This window comes from Lissotriton vulgaris, chromosome 3_1 (assembly GCF_964263255.1).
Source record: "Lissotriton vulgaris chromosome 3_1, aLisVul1.2, whole genome shotgun sequence".
In the NCBI taxonomy this organism is placed as follows: Eukaryota; Metazoa; Chordata; class Amphibia; order Caudata; family Salamandridae; genus Lissotriton; species Lissotriton vulgaris.
This window is the reverse complement of record NC_141689.1, coordinates 1,529,510,514-1,529,524,556: the sequence shown is the minus strand read 5'-3', so window position 1 is coordinate 1,529,524,556 and position 14,043 is coordinate 1,529,510,514. Positions and strand designations below refer to the sequence as shown.

The 14,043-nt window shown below is 50.1% G+C and overlaps 1 protein-coding gene across 2 annotated transcripts in view; it reads right to left on the bottom strand.

Moving 5' to 3' along the window:
• Nucleotides 1-14,043, bottom strand: part of PAPSS1 (3'-phosphoadenosine 5'-phosphosulfate synthase 1) — a 322,558-nt gene that overhangs the window by 174,046 nt on the left and 134,469 nt on the right. For both annotated transcript variants that reach the window (XM_086962022.1, XM_086962020.1), the window contains exon 6: nucleotides 5,171-5,284. In XM_086962022.1, the coding sequence (XP_086818148.1) occupies nucleotides 5,171-5,284 (114 nt within the window). The remainder of the gene's footprint in view (nucleotides 1-5,170; nucleotides 5,285-14,043) is intronic.

Here is a 14,043-nt window from a genome sequence, read left to right as displayed (position 1 = left end):
AAGAAAGCAGGACGGCGGTTATCGCCCAGTGATAAACCTCAAGGAGTTCAATGGCTGGCTAGTCTACCGCCACTTCAAGATGGAGGGCATCCATCTTCTGAGAGACCTGCTCCAGGAGGGGGACTGGATGGTCCGTTTGGACCTGAAGGATGCCTACCTCACGATTCCCATCTTTGCCCCGCACCGGCGCTTTCTGCAATTTCGGTGGGGCCGCCAGATTTTCGAGTTTGTCTTCCTTCCTTTCGGACTATCGTCCGCTCCGTGGTGCTTCACCAAGGTGCTAAAACCTGTGGTGGAGCGCCTGCGCATGGAGGGCATCCGTCTAATAATTTGCCTAGACATATGCTCCTTCTACACCAGTGCCCGTGGACGCTATTGGCCCATCTCCAGAGAGCGGTGACCCTATTGGAGTCCTTGGGGTTCATTATCAACCAGGCCAAATCGGACCTTACCCCGGCACGGAACATGCAGTTTCTGGGCTTTATGATCAACTCGGTGGAAGCTACCTTGTCCCTTCCCTCTCGGAAACTGTCCATGATCAGGCACGAACTGAGACGTACCCTGGCACGTCCCACGATCCAGTTACGTCACCTGGCCAGGGTGGTCGGCCTCCTGTCATCGTCCATTCAGGCGATTTTTCCGGGGCCCCTCCACTACCGGGCCCTTCAGCGCCTCAAGGCCCTTCACCTTCGCAGGGGTTTGACTTATTCACAAGTCGTTCCACTCACGGAAGAAGCGAGGACGGAGCTTCGGTGGTGGATCGACCATATGGACGCCTGGAACGGGCGAGCCATCTTCCGGTCGCAGCCGGATTTGGTAATCGAGTCCGATGCAAGTGGCCTTGGATGGGGTCTCTACAGGCGGCGCATGGTCGTCCGCAGAACTAGGCCTGCACATCAACTGCCTGGAACTGATGGCAGGCTCCTTCGCGGTGCGGTGCTGGACGAAAAAGAGGCTTCGGTGTTGTGTCCTCTTGAAGATGGACAATGTGGCGGCCGTGCGCTACATCAATCATCTAGGAGGGACCAGGTCCAAGGTGTTGTCCGACCTGGCCCGCTCCCTTTGGGAATACTGCCTGTCCCACGAGATTTCGTTGTCGGCGGAACATCTCCCCGGCTCTGCCAATCAGGTGGCGGATTGGTGGTCCCGTCACTGGAGGGACACGAGCCTGTGGCAACGTTGCCCGGATGTGTTCGAGGCGATCAGGGACAGATGGGGTCCGTTCTCGGTGGACCTTTTTGCCTCGAGGCTGGACGCTCAACTGGACCGCTACTTCAGTTGGCGCCCGGACCCGGAAGCGGCGGCGACCGATGCCTTCTTGCAGGACTGGAGCATGGAGAAAGGCTATGCGTTCCCCCCCCTTCGCGATGATCATGAGGTTGTCTACCCAGGTGCGGAGACAACGAGCGGACCTGGTGGTGATCACCCCGATCTGGAGGTCGCAAGTCTGGTTTCCAGCTCTGATGGAACTTTCTTGGGATTCTCCAATCCCTCTACCCCGCGTTCCAGATCTCCTCAGGAATCCTCAGGGGAACCCTCACCACCTCCTGCCCACAGGCAGCTTGTGCCTGATGGCCTGGCGGGTTACAGGAGACGCTGGCAAGTCCCGGGACTTTCGGAGGACGCTGCAGCACTGTTGGCCAAATCCTGGGCGGACAGCACCAACAAGCGATACCGGTCCGCATGGGCTAGGTGGAGTGGTTGGTGTCTGCGATTCCAAATTGATCCTATGGGGGCGGACGTTGTCCACATCCTTAACTTCTTAGCTTCCCTGTCAAGGGAGGGCTTGGCTTACAGGTCTATTAACACCTTTCGTTCGGCCATCTCGGCGGGTCACATCCCGGTTGATGGGAAGCCCGTAGGCGAACACCCCCTGGTTTGTAAGTTGCTGCGGGGGGTGAGACTTGCGGTCCCACCGCAACCTCGCTACTCGACTCTGTGGGATGTCAATAAGGTTCTTAACCTGTTTCAGGGCTGGCCGTCTAATAGATACTTGTCCAGGAAACAAATTTCAGCCAAATTGGCAATGTTGCTTTGTCTGATTTCCTGTCGTAGGGTCTCGGATGTGAGAGCCTTGGACCTTACGGGTCGCATTTTGTCCCCGGATGGGGTGACCTTCCTTCTTTCGAGACGTACTAAGTGTGACTCTCGCTCGATTTCGTATCCTGCTTTCCCAGATGCCCCAAAGCTGTGTGTGGTTCGGGCTTTAAAGGCCTACGAAGTGGCTACTGTTGATATACGCCCACAGGGTGTCAAACAATTGTTCATTGCTCTTACTAAACCACATGGAGCGGTTTCATCCCCTACTATTGCACGCTGGGTGCGCTGGGTTATGCAGGAGGCCGGCATAGATACTGCTCGGTTTGGAGCCCATTCGGTCAGAGGGGCCATGGCGTCTAAGGCGTTTTCCCTGGGGGCTCGCCTGGAGGACATTATGAAGGCGGCCGACTCGTCGTCAGACTCTACTTTCAAGAGGTTTTACTTTAAACCGGTCCCCTCGCTGGCTTCTCTGGTGGTCGACAAGCTTTGAACTAGCCTAATCAGAAGCCTCCGCTCCTGACATAGAATGAAAAATTTCCTAGCTAACGTACAGGAAAGTTTCAATTCTATTAAGGAGGCGGAGGCGAGGATTAGCCCACCCTGTCTTCTTCGAACCCTCCCAGAACTCTACGTTGGGTCAGTAAGTAAAGCCTTTAATGCAGTTTCCTACATGAATGTGTTGCATGTTGATTCTCATGTCGCATCTCAATTATTGATGATCTGGAATGCATTTATGTTGTTCGATGTTTCGCAGTGATATTGCCCATGAAGTGCATGGTTCATTTCTTGATGCCTTACCCAGTCTTCTTGTGCCGTAGGTGCGGAAGCAGGCAAGCAGGACTGATGGATATACTCTTGTGGCAGTGTCGCAGGAAGAAAGAGGAAGATAGAGTACCAGAAGGGGAAGTTATGAGGAGCCATGACCTGGGATTGGTCAATGTGCGAGACTTTTTCTGTTTCCAATTTTCCCTGATGCTCATGGGAAATGTGGTTTTGTTACTAATGTTGATACCTTTTTATGGCTGCTGGAGTGGAAATAAACGAGAAAGAACAGCCTAATCCTCGCCTCCGCCTCCTTAATAGAATTGAAACTTTCCTGTACGTTAGCTAGGAAATTTTTCATTCTCACTGATATTCATTATTTCACTTGCAGTGCCCAAATTTCTGGTGTCGCTTGCCTGTATCTTCAAAAAAGAGTTACATCTTGTGGAGATATGTAGAAACCCTTCAGGGTAAACCCATACATCATTGGCTCCCTAGTGTCACAATTAAGCAAAAGGGGGTGGTGATGGACAGAGCTTCTGAATTAAGCAGAATACTCTCACCCAGTCAAGAGATCAGGGCTTAATCCAACACCGTTTTTTAGCTCACTGCACCATCCCAGCTCAGAACCTGGCTATATGCAAATTAGTCTGTCCCTGGCCCAGTGCATCATGGGAACAGGGCAGGCCAAACTACCAAGCCAATTCTTTCACTGGACGGAAACAAGCTTCCGGGGACCGGTTTCTGGCATTACAGCCGTCTTCGGCCCGGCTTGCTTGAATCCTGATGGTGCAATGAGCAAGGGACTCACGTCTGAGTATACCCTTCCACGCTTATGGTGGACAAAACAATTAAGCAAAAGGGGGTGGTGATGGACAGAGCTTCTGAATTAAGCAGAATACTCTCACCCAGTCAAGAGATCAGGGCTTAATCCAACACCTAGTGTCACAGCACAAACACCAGTCCAACGATTATGTAGCAGGTTTCAGACAAGGCCCAGGTTCAATACTTCAGTGGCATTTAATATTGCCCATTGTCTCGTTGGTCGTCAATAGTTCCGTCAGACAAAAACTGCAAGAAGAAACCTGTAACCATTCTGCAAATAAGCTTTATTAAAAAAAAAAAGAATAATTTAAAGTTCTTCTTGTGCCAAGTAGCTATGCAAAAAACTAGGAGATTTCCCGAATTCTAGAACTATCTTCATGGAAAAACTCAGGCTTGCATCAAGTTGCCTAACGGCTAGGGCGGTCGACCACAAATCTGGGGAACTGGGTTCGAGTCTCGGCAAGGACACTGAACATCCTGTGATTCTGGGCAAATCACTTACAGGTAGATGCATCAAGCATTTTTGCGAGCACAAACGGTGAGAATCGCAAAATTCGGCCGTTTGCGCCCGCAAAAATGGCATTTGAGATGCATCAAGGGTTCATGCACTCGCAATTTAATAATTCGCAAATAATTGCGAGTTCTCAAATTGCGATTGCATTTGAGGAATCGCAATTTGCGATTCCTTAAATGCAATGCATGAACCATTCCAAGATTGCGAATTTTGCAATCTGGGGCCGCTATTTACCGCGAAGTCAAACTACGTGGTAAATAGCAAAAACTTTGAAATATGCACTTTAGTGCATTTTTCTAAGTTGTATGTTACACACACACATGTCCTTGGGACATGTGTGTGAACACCACCAGTGAACATTACCATTTCAGGGGTGAAACAGGGTGTCCTTTGGACACCCTCGCACCCTTGAAATTGCGGCACATTTGCGATTCGCTAATTGCTAATCGCAAATAAGAAATGACTCCCCATTCATTCCTATGGGCCTTATAAAGGCCCATAGGAATGAATGGGAAAGCCATTCCTTATTTGCGCTTAGCAATTAGAGAATCGCAAATAAGGAATCAGTAGAAATCGCAAATAATATTGAGATTCCTACATGCATCCCGTTTGCGAGTCTTTAATAGCGATTCCTTAAAATTCGCTATTAAGGACTCGCAAAACATAACTTTGATGCATCTGGGCGCTAATCTCCCTGTGCCTAAAAAAAAAAAAATGAACGTGTCCTCATGTAATGCAACTGGTGCTATGTAAAGCGTTCTGATACCCGAATCGGGTCAAGTTTGCGCTATATAAAACTCTGTAAAATAAAAATAAAAATAATAAAGATAAATCGGATTAAATGCGCGTAAGAAGCCCATTAAAAAAAAAAAACAGGCGAACCATGCATACAATTAATTCTTGGCTGCAACACTTTCCTGTACCCTTTTACGCTCCTGCAAAGGTGGATAGGTGAAGGCACCCCATGGGGACAGCACTCAAGAAACTGACACGCAAACGAAGGACACCCATCACCTCCCTGAACACTACCTTGTTTATATCCAGCGTGGGCAGCGCCTCGGCGTCACTTTTGGCCAGCTGCAGCTTGTTTTCTGGAACATACAGCTCCTTGATTTCATACGATGCGTCCACAGGTACGATATCCTACACAGTCATACAAGAAGAAAGAGATGGCGGAACAGAAAGAGTTAATAACATAGTTCATAACTGCTCTCAGCTGCTGGACAGATGGTTCATCTTTAGTCAAAGGCATGCCTTTTTGTTTTGTTATTGTTTCAGCTCAGCATTAATAATCTTTTTTTGCCCCGGGGATCCACATGTCTTCACTATTAAAACAAAGATTTAAAAGGTATCTGTAACTGAATATTTATGCTCCTGGCAGCTAAAGTGGCTGGATGCACACGATGGTCGACATGGAAGCTGCAGAGGGGCAGAAATAGTACCCTGCCAACCAGCATTATTGTAAATCCAGAGAAGGCCAAAGCCTGAGGGTACAATGAACTTTAATCATACTCTCCCCATCTGAGGCCTAACTATGCATCAAAAGGCAAAATTGAGAAGTCTCCTAGCATAGGCAAACAGAACCCTAATGCTGTCTATATTGCTCCTTTATACACTACTCATGAGGGCATAAATGTATGCAGATGTTACATCACAGCATACCTGCAAAGTGCCAAAAGAGGCAAGGAAAAGGATATCAAATTGAAGTTAAGTGTACTGGATAGCTCTGCTTCCATAGGTTATAGGGTTTTAAGATATAGGTAAGTTCAGTTCAGTAAGAAAACCTTATTTGGTTAATTACAACCTTAAAAGTATTCCCTATACATAAAATTTCTATAAAAACATATGCAAGAACATATTAAAAACGTGGCATATGTACATCACATAGAATAGCACTTTCCTTCATACTAGATACAAATGTCCCCCTATGGGTGATTAAGTCAGGTAATTTTCCATCAGCATCAAATCCTTTCCAAAAGGTTCCATGCCATATCGTTGACCTTTACATGCACTGACTCATCCTACCCCGAATGCGCAGGATACGATATTTACTCTGAATGTTTCAAAAGGAATCAAGATTTGCACAAGAACACAAGACTTGTGGAAATAGTAATGCACCTTACATGGTGGTTCACAGCTAGTTTTGTAACAGTCTGCAATCTGTGTTCAGCAACAAAGTTTCCACATGTAATATAGGGCTATTTGCCTGTAAAGGTTTACACAAAGCCCTAATCTCATCACTGCCCCACTGTAAAGAATGTGACCAGCAAAGACTGCCAATGGGTACAGCAATGGACTTGTAGGGCTGCCGGTCCCACTGGTATAGCAGTTTGCTATGCATGGCATCCATAGGAAGGCTCAATCGTTTACATCGGATTCTAAATCTTGTAACTCACAACAATGATGTAGAAACAAAACTCGTTACAGATTGTTCCAGTGTCATAAAGGCCTTTCACATCATACTGGCAGGGCTCTCCGAGAGCCTCGGTGCTGGTCTGCTGTCCACCACCCCCTTTTGTACCGTCACAGAAAGCACAGCTGCAGGAGGGGAAAGAATGCAAGTAAGGTATGTTTTTTTCATATGCTGGTCAAGAAGGACATGTTATGTATGGCTCGCGAAACTATTACTCCTCTGTCCCTGCGTAGCTGCTGAAAGCAGGGGCAGATGATTTTGTGGGCCATATATAACAAAATTATAGAGGAGTAAAAAGCATCTTACAGGGTTGTTTATCACTTTGAGGCACAGAGAGATCTCCAAGTCAACTTGAGCTTTGCTCTGGTCTATTTGAAGTCACCCACAACACCTTAGAGGAAAACATCAACGTTTTTCATCGTCACCCATCTATAATTCCATACGTCAGTGCTGACTGTAAGCGTAGTCCTGTCAGCGGGAGCAGAGAGTTAGCACCAGTCAGCCATGGTGGCATTAATTATCTGCACCTGCTGCAGGTTGGGGCATGGAATGGTTGCTGCCCATGTGCGGAAGAAAGTGGGGGTTTGTGCTGGGGAAATACAACCACACCTAATCTATTAGTGCTCTCATTTCTTGCCACGGACCAGCAGTCAACTGCATTTGGGTTAAGGTTTTCTTTTTAGGGCAAAGTAAAATGTTGAAGTCCCACAGCATGAAATGTGTAGCTGTGATTAACAAAGCCTTAACCATTAAGCATTACTCAAAGCATAACTTATGTGATCTAGCTTGCCCCTTTGTTAATTTCTACTGCAGATTAGTGCGATCAAACATGTACAACTGTATTATTTCTCTTACTTGTTTTGTAGACTGCATGGAAAAAAATAAGTAAGGTTGCTCTCTAGAGAGGATCTCTAGCCAATATACAGTCTTCAAACAAACAACAATATTCTAACTTTTTTTTGGTACTCAGGTCTGGAACTAGCCAAGACCTGTATAATATACTTTTATAGAGGCTTTCAGCCAGCCCTCTTAATCCACAACACTGCTATTGTATCATTTCCTTTTTTTCTTTCCGTCCATGAAAGCATACTGCACGGGACAAAGGGTCAGCCTACTTCAGCCACTGGCTAACTTTGCTGTGAGTGACGGCATTCTTCCCTTTCACAAGCAGCGCATCCACACATGTAGTTCTCTTGGGAATGTGGACTTCAGGAGATAAAAATATATTCATGCTTTTTCAAGCACTGAAAAAGTAAAGAGAATGGCAGACAACCCCAGACCTATCGGCACTGCCAACGCTTGTCGTAATTCTTTTGGTTCTGCATATGCTAATTTTGTTTTTTGTTTTTCAGATATGCAGGAATCTCTCTGCCTTTTCTCAGATACCTTAATCAAATGGAGACCGTTGCATGCAATATATTAATGCACTTGGAACCCTAGTACGTGTGTGGTAGTCAGCTGCACTTCGCTGGTGAAAGACACCCAACAATGCCATGTCTAGCTTTGCGTGTGCCTCCTAACATAGGGCAGGACCGGGGCAGGATTGCAAAGGATGGGTTTCTTCTGCAATTATACAGGAAATAAAATATTAAATGGAAAGCTACCTACGGGAATTCCAATTTGTTACGACAGATCTATGAAGTCCCACCAGCCTCTGCTCAATCCCCAATTCTTACCCCACTCGGACTCTACCTACAACTCCAAAAATAACAGATGATGGACGGAATGCTGAATTAATGAAACATTCACCCACAGTCACAGATCTGGGTTAAATCAATTGTTTTTTTGCCCGCCACACCGTTCCAGTTAAACTCACCCAAATGCAAATTAGTCTTCACCCTGTTCTCCATGGGAACAGTCCAGCCCAAACTGCCAAGCCTTCCCTGAACCAGAAACAAGCATCCAGTCCCAGAATGCTTGTTTCCAGTCCATGGAGGACCTGGCTCGGTAGAACTTTGACTGGGGGTGAATGCTTGCATTGTTCAGCATTCCAACCATCATTTGTTCCTTCTGCTTCTAAATCCAGCTCACCTATCTTACAGGTGAAATCTCACTGCGTGCGTCTCTGGGCCTGTGTGTTGTGGTCCATCTAAGTTACTCTGTCTTTGTGTCTCAGTCTATGTTTTGGGTGGGTGGGTGTTTCAGTGCCGGTCTCTCTCTGTCTCTCTCCGTCTCTCTCTCTGCACATCAGTCTGTCTGTCTCTCTCTCTCTCTCTCTTCATCAGTCTGTCTCTCTCTTCTTGGGATCTCTTTACTACAGTGTCTGTTGCCTTTGTGCCTCTCAGCGCTCACGTGTGTCGCAGAAGTAATTGTGATACTCCCTCCCCTGGAATGTGCTGCTGGGGCCTCTCGGAGAAGTGCCATGCAGGCTCCTCCCTCATTCACAGTCTCACACCAGCGCTTTTGTCACTCATCTCTATTCATCAGACCACTACAGTAACAAGAGGTTAGAAATTGGGAGTGGTGTTGGGGGTGGGTCAGGAATGAAAAACCCTGCTTGGTGCGCTGTATGCACACCTTGAAGGAGAACGTGGCTTTGGCGTGACGGCTGTGTACGCGAAAAGACCACTGAGTGTAGGAAGAGTAACGCTACCACTGTGTCCCTGCAGTTTTGAGTCTATTCTGACTGAATTACAACAGTCCCATGTACCACGGTCCGGTCGCTGAGCTCCTGGGGATGAGGCTGGGGGATTGGACAGCTGTGGACATGCAGAGTACACATCTCTCTTACCCAGGGCTTTAAGTGGAATGAAAAAACTGGGGGGGGGGGGGGGGCGTGTCTCTCAAAGGACCGTAGCCAATGTAATTAAGGGTGTGGCTTAAAAACATGTACGCTAAAAATCTGTGCTTAGCATAGTGTGCCGCCCGACTTGTATTTTGCTGTTTCTGTCATTGCATCCAGATATATGACACAACAAGTAACATCATACCTACAACAAGCCAGGACTATTGGCTTTGTCAATGGTTGTTAGTTGCAAAAGATAAATAAGCAGCAACTATGGCTTGTTTAATATTAAAAAAGCTTCAACTTAAAGCCCTGGTGACACCACGACAACGTTGCTGCTTCCGAGTTTCAAAAAGAGAAGAGAAATCCAGACAGAAATGGCTCTCGTTAAAGGATTTCCCTTCCCCTACAACGCTCACCTTGCAGGACGTCATGAAGTAACTTCTCCACTAGTGATAAGTGAGCAGTATGAGCACCGCACATCGATGTGCCTGCTGTCACTGCAGTCCTGGAAAAATCGGACCGCCTGTGCCAGGGCACAAAACAGAGCCCGATAGAGACCCGTTTCGAGGCCCCCCGGTGCTCAGTGCCACTTAAAGTCCTGCTCTTACCCCAAGATGGCAGACATCCCCGGTGTGGTGTCCTGCACTAAAGCTGGCCTGGGGCCTAGAAATAAGCATTAGCCGGACACACGTGCTACGTTAGTGGTTGGTAGCCAACTGACCACGCCCAGGCTTGCCTGGCTTTTATTGGCAGCTTCACGTTACGCTCACGTAAGGGCTATACCAAAGCCCCGTTACGCCTTAGGGGCAACACATGTAATGGACAGTGGGAGGGGGCGTGTTGCTGCAGTGGTACACCCCACTGGCAGCAACACTACATTCCTCCTTTACCTAGGGATGAAATAAACAGAACAGGAAAATAACACGCAACAGTTCAATAGTCTATCAGGTCAGCAAACCATGCTGTGAGGGTTGGTTGCGAGCGCAAACAAAGTCCACGCAAAGTCACTGGATCAGTCTTTGCTCAAAAGGTGGCAAGCACAACATTTCAAAGATCAAACAAATGGAACAGTCTTACTTTACTCTCGGCGGGGTCAGCCATCTCGATCAGCTCAACGCCAGCACTGTGCCACAAAGTCACGATACCTCTGGGAAGGCTTTGGACACGGACGCAGGCTGTATCTTGCTTGGCTCCGGCCTTCTCCTGTAGCTGGGAGTGGCTCTTCTGCGCTCTTGCTGTCGTTGACGTTGGACTCTTCCTCTGTACTCTCCGTGGTTTGAATCGTCGGGGTGGTGTCTTCGGCTTGAGCCGTCGCAGCGCCAGCTTCGTCCGGTCCTGATGGTGGCGTCTGGGAGGTTGGTTGCCACTCGTCCTGATCAGAGTCAGGGTCTGGTACTTGCTTGAAAAACAAGACGTTTCTTGTGACAGACTCTCCATCCCTGACAGCAGTGACCATGGTTCCTTTGACCTCGGTTACAGTCCATGGGTGTAACTCAAATGGCAGGCGGAACTTTCCTCCGGGGTGGCGGTCTTTCACTAGGACCTTGTCTCCTACTTGTATCGGGCTGTCCGATGCACGTCTCCGCTTGGATGCCTCTTGGTTGGTTCTGGTGCGTTGCTCCATGGACCGGTTCCGCGGGTTTGGGGTGAGCTCCCAAGCCGGGTGATGTGGGATGGTGTCTGCCATGACTCGGTTGAATGAGAGTCGGCTTGGGGAGACTCCTGTGGTGCAATGCGGGGTCAGGCGGTATTCCCGGAGGAACTGGTAGATGGCTAACTCCAGGCACTGGCCGTCAGCAATTGCAATTTGTATTGTTTTATTCAGTGTCCTCATTAGTCTCTCGACCTCTCCATTGGCTTGAGGCCATCTTGGCGTGATCCGTCTGTGCTTCACGTTTTGGCTCTGGAGATAGTCTGTGAACTCGTTGCCATTAAACGGCGGGCCGTTGTCTGTGCGGACTTCTTTCATGAGCCCATGGGTGGCAATTATCTTCTCAAATTTTGGTATCACTTCTGAGGCTGCTGTTGACGATACGATTTCCACTTCCGGGTAGCGGGAGAAATCGTCCACCACAACCAGCATGTACTTGCCACCAGGGAGGCTGCCGAAGTCTGCACTCACCCGTACCCACGGGGATGTAGGGCCTTCTTCGGTTGCCACAGGCGCCGGAGGATTGGGAAGGCTTGTCGCAAGACACACGGGACACCTGTGGACCACTTCTTCGACTGCTCTGTCCAGCCCGGGGAACCATACCTTGCTCCGGAGCCTACTCTTGGATTTGACGATCCCTTGGTGCGATCCGTGTGCTAGCAAGGCGGCCTGATGGGTCAGGCTGCTGGGCAGGACCAGGCGGGGGCCTCTCAGGAGGCATCCTTCGGTGGAGACTGACAGCTCATGTCGAATCAGGTACAGGGCTTTCAGGATGGCTTGGGCGTCAGAGGTGCGGAAGGACGCGGGGCTCTGGAGCGCCTTCCAGTCTCCGCATTCGACGGCCTGGATTGCAATTTGGAGGCAGTCGTCATCCTTGGTGGCTCTGGAAACTTCCTCTAGGGACATGGGACGTGGTTTCGACCTCTCGATGACTAGCCGAACGTATTCCTCAGTGGCTGCTGCCTCGGCGGCTTCCGCGTCAGTGACAGGGCGGGCGTGTCTGGACAGGTAATCGGCAGGATTGCGTGTGCCGGGCCGGTATTCCACGGAGAACTGGAACTCTTGCAGCTGCAACACCCATTTTTCTATCCTCGGAGGTGGGCGGGAGGAAGAGCCTTGGAAGAGCGGTATGAGGGGTTTGTGGTCGGTAACGACTGAAAAAGGGTGGCCATAGAGGTAGATGTGGAAGTGGCGGCACCCCCACAGAATGGCAATGGCCTCCCGCTCAATTTGCGAGTAGCGCTGTTCCGTAGGTGTGAGGGTACGGCTGGCGTATGCCACGGGGGCCCATTCTCCACATGACTGCCGTTGTGACAGGACGGCACCCATACAGGTGGGGCTGGCATCCACTAGCAGTTGCGACTCGTTCCGTGGGTTGAAGTACGCCAGTGTCGTGTCGGCTGACAGGGCTGCTTTCGTGTTGTTGAAGGATTCTTGTTGCTCCGGACCCCATTTCCAGGTGGCGTTCGACTTAGTGAGGTCGCGGAGTGGTCCCGTCAGGTCGGACAGGTCCTTTATGAAGCGCCCGCAGTATGTTACCATGCCCAGGAAGCTGCGGACTGCTGTTATGGAGGTGGGCGCTGGCGCGTTGTGGATGTCTCGCACTTTGTCTGGGTCAGGTCCCACTCCCTGGTCGGAGTACTTGTATCCGAAAAAGCTTATGTCCTTGCGCAGGAACTCGCATTTGGCCTTGTGGAGCGTCAAACCTCTCTCTTGTAGACGGTTGAATACGGCTTGGAGCCATCTGAGGTGTTCCTCCAGGGTCGGGGAATGCACCAGGATGTCGTCGCTCACGTTTAGAACTCCGTCGAGGCCCTGGAGGACGGTGTGGATGATATTCTGAAACACCTCGGCGGCGCTTGAGATGCCAAAGTTGAGCCTCGTGTATCTCCACAGGCCAGCGTGAGTGGAAAAGGTCGTGATGGGGCGCGAGTCCGGGTGCAGCGGGATCTGATGGTACCCCGACCGCAGATCCATCTTGGAGAACCATTTGGACCCTGCGAGCTCCCCGATGATGTCATCGATGGTTGGAGTCAGATGACGTTCTCTTTTGATGGCCAGGTTGGGGAGGCGCATGTCCACGCATATCCTCACTGCGTCAGGTTGCTTCGGCTTCTTGGCTACGACAATGGGGGATACCCACGGGGTGGGTCCAGTCACCCTCTCGATGATTCCGGCTTGCTCTAGCATCTTAAGTTCAGCTTCCACTTTGGGTCGGAGGTGGAACGCAATCCGCCTGTGTCGGAGAGCTACGGGGGCCACTGACTGGTCGATGTGGAGTCGGACGGGGGGCCTCGTAGACATCCAATGCCATCGAACAGTGAGGAGTGGTCTGCGACCAGGTGATCTAAACCTTGTGCTTGTACTGTTAGGGCAAAATGAATGAGTCCAAGTTCACGTGCGGTCTTGCAACCGAGGAGGAATCCTGATCCTTCCTGGGATACATAGATCTTTGTCTGCAGCTGCGTGGAGTTGTGAGACACGGTTGTCCGGAACACACCGCAGAGGCGCAAAGGGCGTTGGGTCCCGTAGGCGAATACTTGCACTCTGGTGGGGTGAAGCATGGGGGCATCCTCCAGGCACTGGTACACACTGGCTGCCATCAGGTTTATCGTTGCGCCGGTGTCGATGAGGGCTCTGACTGCTTGGCTGTGGACCTGGACGGTGCACATGGGCTCGTTTGATGACGTGGCTGCCAGGGTGTTGAGCATGCGTACCACGTGGACCGACGCGGCGTCTTCCTCGTCGTCGTCCATGTCGCTGCTGTTAGATGTGTTCGGTAGTGGCGCTACCTGTCGCGCCTTCCTGGGTGGGGCGCTTTGCTTCTTTCGCTGCGATGACAAACAGACGCTTGCAAAGTGGTTGGCCTTTCCACATGCGCTGCAGATTTTCCCTTGGGCTGGGCAGGCGCCTTTGTGTGGGGTGGCACCTCCGCACCAAATGCACGATCGGTCGCGGGAAGGCTGGTGAGGTGGGTCCTTTTTCTGAGGTCTCATCCGGTTGTCTGGACGCTGTGACTTGACCGCGCACACTGGTTCAGTCTTGATCTTGACTGCTGGGCCTGGCTCCATGTGGGCTGCTCGAGCCTTGGAGAGCTCTTTAGAGCGTCC